Consider the following 8,167-nt stretch of genomic DNA (forward strand, 5'->3'; position numbering starts at 1 on the left):
TATTGACATCAGTTCTTTTATAGAAAAAGAGCCAAGATACACTGTAACTGTGATGAAGGAAAGCTTTCACATATCAAACTGTGAAATTAAATATAAAGATAAGTATGTAACTTTACAGAGGAAGATACAAACATTTGAGAGATAAATTGCTCGCTGTCTTAAAAAAGGTGATTATAACTATAGATTAATACATGACACTATCAATGAAATCCTCATATGTGCTAATACCATTAATATTATCAGCTATTAAATAGTACCATTTATTTAACATCACTATTGAAAGGTTTCATTAATGCAAAAAAAAATTACCTTTCCACATTACAAAACTTAAGTTCATTAACACCATTCTTATGTTTGAATTACAGCTTAGAACTGAAAAATATGTAATATCCTCACTTCCAAAAAATTATGGTGGATAAGCAAAAGCAAAACAATTATAATTTTTTATATTTTATTAATCATAATAAAGAATAAAGGCTAAAGTTTTATTTTCTGAAAGTAAATTCTCTTTGGTCGTATTAAAAGTTCTTCCAGCTCCACATAACATCCTGACTAAAAAGGAAAAACAAAAAACTGCAGATCTGGAAGCCATCATTTTAGTAAATCACTGTACAGTTACAACACTGCCTTACTTTACCTGCCACCCCTCTAATTATGGTGTTTAAGAGTGATTGGCTAGATTTGAATCCCTGTTCTACCACTTCCTAGCAGTATTATCTTTTGCAAGTTAATTTCTTTGTACCTTGTTTCTCATTAGTAAAATGGGGGAAAACAACAGTACCTCCTCATAAAATCAGTGTGCAGAGTAAATGAAACAAAGCATATAAGTATTTAGAATAGTCCCAGAACATGACAAATACTCAACACATGTTAACTGCTATTATTACTGCAAAAAGTTTAATTGTAGAGGCAGTAAAGTGTGTTATTGAAGAGCAGATGCTTTTACAGTTGGACACACCCAGGTTAATGTCCCAGCTCCACTACTCACTAAGACCTCTGGGCAAGCTCATAAATCTCCTTAAACTTTTACCATCTAAAATGTTATTAATGCTAGTATCTATTTCAGAGTTATTGTAAGAATTAAATGAGACAATGAATATAAAGCCCTCATCTCAGTATTTGACACACAGTTAAGTCCTCCCTCACCATTTTTATCATTTTCATAATAATAATATTTGATAACATTCCTTGAAATAATTGGCAATAATTCTGGGGTATCAAAACTAGAGCTAGAGGGACTTCCCTGGTGGTCCAGTGGTTAAGAATCTGCCTTCCAGGGACTTCCCTGGTGGCGCAGTGGTTAACAATCTGCCTGCCAATGCAGGGGACATGGGTTCAAGCCCTGGTCCAGGAAGATCCCACATGCCACAGGGCAACTAGGCCCGTGTGCCACAACTACTGAGCCTGCGCTCTAGAGCCCACAAGCCACAACTACTGAGCCCACGTGCCACAACTACTGAAGCCTGTGTGCCTAGAGCCCGTGCTCCGCAACAAGAAGCCACCGCAATGAGAAGCCTGCGCACCGCAATGAAGAGTAGCCCCCACTCGCCGCAACTAGAGAAAGCCCACACGCAGCCAAAAATTAATTAATTAATTTTTTAAGAAAAAAGAAAAGAATCCACCTTCCAATGCAAGGGACGCAGGTTCGATCGATCCCTGGTCGGGGAGCTAAGATCCCATGTGCCGCGGGGCAACTAAGCCCGCATGCCACAACTGGAGAGAAGCCCACACCCCGCAAGGAAGATCCCATATGCCACAACTAACACCCAACACAGCCAAATTAATTAATTAATTTTTAAAAAAACTAGAGCTAAAAATTATCAACCTAGAGTACAATGAGGTGGACCACAGAGAATCACACTAAAAAGGGAAAAATCTCTGAAAGAGGGAAGAAAACTATTATTCATCAAGTGTCTGCTAAGGATCATGTATGTTATCTCATTTTAATCTCCAAACAAACCAGTGAAGTAGATATATAAATCCTTTTTACGGAGAAGAAAACAGAGCTTGAAACAAGATGTTACCTATATTAGGTCACAAAGGTAACAGGTGACAACCTAGATTCAAACTCTTACCTGACTCCAAAACTCTTCTTTCTGCCTTCTGTATCTACTCCCCTTAGATGATCAACTAAAATTATCTAAATACAACTAATGGACTTGAGGTGGCTTGGAAAAACCTCCAATAAATGGAGCATCACTACATTCAACAAATATTTTACTGAGTGCCCATGACAAGATAATCCTACATAATCACAAAAATAACATTATTTAGGTTATGCAAAAAATGTCCTTAAAGGCGTGTTTGCCTCTCTCTAGGCGGGTAAAGTAAAATATCAGTCCCTGAAGGTGTTGCTCTGATAAATGAGATTATCGGTTTATCTCAGTCCTCTGTATAATCCCCCAATAATTCCCCACTCCTATCACTGAAAACAATAAACTATTTCTAAATTAAAATTCCTGCCAATAGCTTTTTGACATCACAGAAAATTTCAATTTGTTGTGTGACTTAGGGACACTTTCCCTGTGAGAGCAGTTGGGCAGTTGGTCAAAGATGAAAAATATGAGAAAGGAAGGCTGACTCACTAGAGTATATAAGAGCAATCCTGTCATTTTAATGACAGTGGAGAAGAGAGCTATGGAAATCAACTTCCTCCTTTCCTTTTTAAAAAAAAATATTAAAATACTACTAAAATCATTAATTTATTAGCCAAGAATAATTAAGAAGAAGCATTACTTTTTTTGATGGAGTTTTTTTTGAGGAAGTTTGTTCTAGGCTTTTGTGAGCAATAAGAGGGACAGAAAAAATAAGATTTCAAAAGACACAGGTAACTATCATTTGATTAAGATTCAAGCCTGTTGCTTGCAAGAATCAAACAATATTTTAGTATCTCTTTATTAACAATGCAAATGTGCTTAGTGGAAACTGAAAAGCCAACTGGACCATGAGTCAAAAAAACTGGGTTCTAGATTCAGTTCTATCATATACTAACTAGAAAAGCTGAAGTGTGACACTTCAGCTCTTTGAAAGTCACTATACTTCCCATTTTACATATGAAGCAAGTTTACCTTAGCATTTACAGATTAAATTTTTGTTTCAACTATTTATGAGCAACTCCAAATGTCTGGAATCAAAATTTATAATTAACCTACACACAAATTTGGATTGAGTACTGTCAGGCTGGTGTGCAGGAACAGGTCTCTCAGCTGAATGATCTATCTCAGGGATCAGCAAACTTCTTCTATAAAGAGCCAGATCATAAGCTTTGCAGGCCATATCGTCTATCCCAACCAACTACTGTCTATACTGCTATAGTGCAAAAACTCCCAGAGACAATACAATTGAATGAGTGGAGTGGTGTCCCAATAAAACTTTATTTCTGGACACTGAACTTGAATTTCATATGATTTCATATGTCATGGGTTTTTTCCAACCATTTAAAATGTAAAAACCATTCTTAGCTCAAAGGTTGTACAAAAATAGGTAGTGGAACTTGATTTTTGACAAAGGTACAAAAGTAATTCGATGGAGGAAGGATGGTCTTTTCAACAAAAGGTGCTGGAGCAGTTGGATATCACAGGCAAAAAAAAAAAAAAAAAAAACCTCAACCTAAACCACACACATTATACAAAATTAACTCAAATGGATCAGAGATTCAAATGTAAAAGTTAAAGTTAAATAAAACTTTTGGGAAAACAACAGGAGAAAATCTATGGGACCTAGGTCTTGGGACCTCAGACATGACACCAAAAGCATAACCTATAAAAGAAAATCAACAAATTAGACTTTAACAAAATTTAAAATGTTTGCTCTCTGAAAGACCCTGTTAAGAGGATGGAAAGACAAACAACAGAGTGGGAGAAAATATTTGCAAACCATTATTCTGATAAAGAATATACATATCTGTAATATATCAAGAATTCTCAAAACTCAATAGTAAAAAACCAAACAATTCAATTAGAAAATGGGCAAAAAACTAAAGAGACATTTTAGTGATGAGACTATATGGACAGCAAATGATGGCATGAAAAGATGTTAAGTATCACTAGCCATTGGGAAGATGCAACTTAAGTCCACGATGAGGTATCATTACACATTATTAAAACAGATAAAATAAAAATAGTAACAATACCAGACACTGGCAAGGATGTGGAGAAAGTGGATCTCTCATATATTGCTGGTGGGAATGTAAAGTGGTACAGATAATCCAGAAAATAGTCTGGCGATATCTTCCAAAAACAAAAAAAAACAAAAACACAAACAAAACATATACTTAACCACATGACCCAGCAATTGCATTCACAGAAACATGAAAATTTACATCCACACAAGAACCTGAACATGAATGTTCACAGAAGCTTTATTCATAATGGCCAAATTGGAAACAACCAAAATGTCCTTCAACAGGTGACTAAACTGTGGTATATCCATACCATAGAACACTACTCAGTAATGAAAAAAATGAGCTATTGATACATACAACTTGAATAGATCTCAAGGACATGCTGAGTGGGAAAAAAATCTCAATAGATCACATACCATATATATTCCATTTATGTAACACCCTCAGAATGACTAAATTATGGGTTGGAGAACAAATTAGTGGTTTCTAGGGGTTGGGGAAGGTGGGGAGACACAGGAAGTTCTAAGATTACAAAGAGATAGCACAAGGGGGATCTTTGTGGTGATGGAATAGTTGTGTACCTTGATTGCAGTGGTAGTTAAACTAATCTACAGGTGTTAAAATGGCACAAAATTATACACACACCATTTTACCAATGTTAATTTGTTAATTTTCTGGTGTTGATATTATACAATAGTTATGTAAAATGTAACCTTCGGAGGAAATTAGTGAAGAGTAAAGACCTCCCTGTACTATTTTTGCCATTTCCTGTGAATATATAATTATCTCAAAATAAAAAGTTAAAAGAGTTTCTGAAAACCTGCAGATAAGGGAAGGGAAAACATAGTTCTGTAAATAACAAGGGTCTAGCCACTCTCCTTATTAATCTTAAGAGTTGTTTCAAGGATCAAGCATGATAAAATAACAAAAAGCAGTTTTAACAGTACTTAATAACAGCCAGACACTTAAGTGCTTTCCACATATTGTCTCACTTAAGCCATAAACAATCTTATAAAAGAAATACCACAACCCCATTTTACAGACAGGAAAACTGGAACTGAGGGAGCTTAAAGTAATTTGTCCATGGTCACACAGTAAGTGGCAGAGCCACGATTTAAACTCAGATTGACTCCAGAGGCATGCCTCCAGCACATCACTATAACGAGTATAAAGATATGGAAAAACACAAGGTATCCATCAAAGTGTAGTGCAAAAGCGTGGATTAAACAAAGGTTAAATCAGTTTATTTTCTGTAAGATTCTCAGAACTTTTAAAATGCCAGTGTGTGTCATATAGCTAGGAGACTATTGTTTTTTCCCCAACATATTTGGCAAGGGAATCTTTCCCTCCAGAATATATAATCCAACAGTCTCTCATTCAAAAGTCAAAATGTTTACACTGGAGTTATTGTGGTGATCATTTTGCAATATATACAAATAATGAATCATTATAATATTAAAAATAATATTATGTGTCAATTATATCTCAATTTTTTAAAAGTTAAAATGTTTAAATGACCTAATCTTAACCCACTTTCCTCCTTCACATACTAGCAAACCACAAATGTTTGGACTGCACTGTCCACTGTGGTAGCCAAGAGCCAAAACGACTATTTAATTATAAATTAATGAGAAATAAAATTAAAAATTCAGTTTCTCAGTCACACTAGCCACATTTCAAGTCTTCAAGATTTGTTCAAGGGCCACATATGACTAATGGCTACCATACTGGACAACACATTTATAGAAAACATTTTCATCATCATAGAAAAGTTGTGTCAGGCAGCACTGGGTTAAAAGTTTGTTTTTGTTTGTTTTTTAAAGACATGGCCTCTGCAATTTTCAGAGACGCACACTGTGTTATGAACTATTATACATGTATTTGCTGCTATCACCCCATAAAAGGGAGCTAGGTCAGAAATTTTTAATAGGACTGGCTACTGTCACTCTGATGCCAAGGCACAGGGAAAAGATAAGCAAAAAAGTGGAAAACATGAATAGCAAACAGAGAAAGCAACATCATGCAGCTGGCGGATGAAGCTTGAACTTGGATTCAGGAGACCTGGGTTCTACTCCCTATTAGATCAATGATTCTTTTTTTTTTTTTTTTTTTGGTACCTGTTACTAATTAACTGTGACTAGACAAGTCTCTTCACTACTTTAGGCCTCAGTTTTTACTCTTCACACAATACAAATTTGACTTAGATGATCTCTAAGATTCCCTCTAGCTCTGTACAGTTGAAACACACAAAAACACATACACACATGAAATGAGAAGGTGAGAAATAAAGGCACAAATAAAAGAGAGCAAGATCATTGCGTATTAGTGGTGGAAATTGGCATTACTGTCAGTTTGGCACAAATTCTACTCCTGAGGATAAGACTTGGATACCACCAAAGGAAGAAAGATTTAGTTCAATTCAATAAAAACTTACTGAGCAATTATTTGCAACAAACTGCACTATCTGGAAGTAGCACACCATGCAACAAACACTATCTGGAAGTAGCACACCACACACACACACACACACACACACACACAAATTAATTAGCCCTAGGTTAAGACCAAATGTGTGGAAGAAATCCAAGACTCACCAAACTTGAGATTGAAAGACTAGTTCATTAACACGTAATAACTGCCCCAGTACTAAGAAACATAGAAGTATTTTAAACTCTTCTTGAGGAGACAACTCTAACAAATTATATAAAATCATATACAAAGTACAAACACATGGCATAATCAAAATTCTTATCCCTCCCCCCACCATACCCTTCTTCTAAAGAGAAAGTAAATAAATGCTACAGGTACTTGGGAATATGAAAACAGCAATTCTGGTCAACCTAACTTCTCTAGAACCCACACTCAGATAGTCCTACATCTTCTGGGCTAAATATTCTTGACTTTAGTGAGTTTATTGGAAATAAATTTATTTATTGGAATAAATAAATTCTCAATCTGTTGCACCGGGCAGATGAAAAAGCAACTGGAATTCTTGTCTCTGCTATCTCCTACTGAACTTGTCAGAAGCTTGGTTGGTCCTATTTTCTAGGATCAAAGGGGAGAGAAAACCTTCCCCATCCTTTTTCTGAAAATTAAGATTTCATGTGAAAATTAAAAATGAGTTTTACTTCCACATAAAAAAGAACCAAGATAAACTGCGTTTGATATCTCACCTTGAAGAAACTAAGGCAACCAGTGAGTCGAGCCTAATCTCGGTACAAATTCAAACTCCTTAAAGCCCCAAACCATACTCGTGAATATTGGGGAGCAGAGGAGAGTGAATATTCAAGCTTTCCATCAAAGAAAACAAGGAAAAAAGGGATTTCAGCGACAAGCCTTTACTTTAGACAGGCAGTTTTCAATACCCCACCTACTAATCCCACGCCAAGGACCGCGCGGCGCGGAAACCCTGGCGAATTTGAAAACAAACGTTGGTAAAGGCTCGGGGAGGGGAACTGGTAAGGGGGTTAGTAACTGACAGCTCGGCCTCTAAGCGAGAAGCTTCAAGTAGGTCAGACGGTGTCAACGGTTTGAAATCCAGGATCCACCCCAGTGGGCTTAGGGGAGTAGAGCAGCAGGAGGTAAGCAGGGAGCTGGAGTCTTTCAGGGCTAAAGGGGCGGGATATCGCAACAGAGAGAGACCTAGATAGAGCCCAAGCTCGGGGCAGTTCAGCTGCTCTCACCTCTCTTGGGGGCCTTGATTAGAGGCACCCCTCCAGTCCTCTCGCCGTTCTCCTGCTTGTCCTTGTGCTTGAGCTCTCCCGGAACGCAGGAGCCGGGGTCACCATCAGAGCCGCGGTGGTGATGGTGCTTGTGCCGCTCCTTGTGGCCCTTATGCTTGGGCCCGGCCGCGCTCACCGTCAGGGGCGAGAAGGTGAAGAGGGCCGAAGTGCCCGGGGCCGGGAGCGGGGCAGCGACAGCGGGCCCGGCGGGTGCCAGCGAAGGTGGCGGCGGAGGCGGCAGGAGCAGAGGCTCAACAGGGCCTGGGACGGCTGGGGCTGCATTCGTAGGCGGCAGCGGCCCGGGATGTTGGCGGCTGCGACG

The 8,167-nt window shown here is 37.9% G+C and overlaps 1 protein-coding gene across 1 annotated transcript in view; it reads right to left on the reverse strand.

Annotated features, from left to right (window-relative positions):
* RSBN1 (round spermatid basic protein 1) overlaps positions 1-8,167 on the reverse strand; it is a 39,894-nt gene that overhangs the window by 31,207 nt on the left and 520 nt on the right. Inside the window, exon 2 of the mRNA XM_007462470.1 lies at positions 7,807-8,167. This exon is cut by the window's right edge and continues 1 nt beyond it. Coding sequence (XP_007462532.1) covers positions 7,807-8,167 — 361 coding nt within the window. The remainder of the gene's footprint in view (positions 1-7,806) is intronic.

The sequence above is a fragment of the Lipotes vexillifer genome, unplaced genomic scaffold, assembly GCF_000442215.2.
Source record: "Lipotes vexillifer unplaced genomic scaffold, Lipotes_vexillifer_v1.1 scaffold1029, whole genome shotgun sequence".
NCBI lineage: Eukaryota > Metazoa > Chordata > Mammalia > Artiodactyla > Lipotidae > Lipotes > Lipotes vexillifer.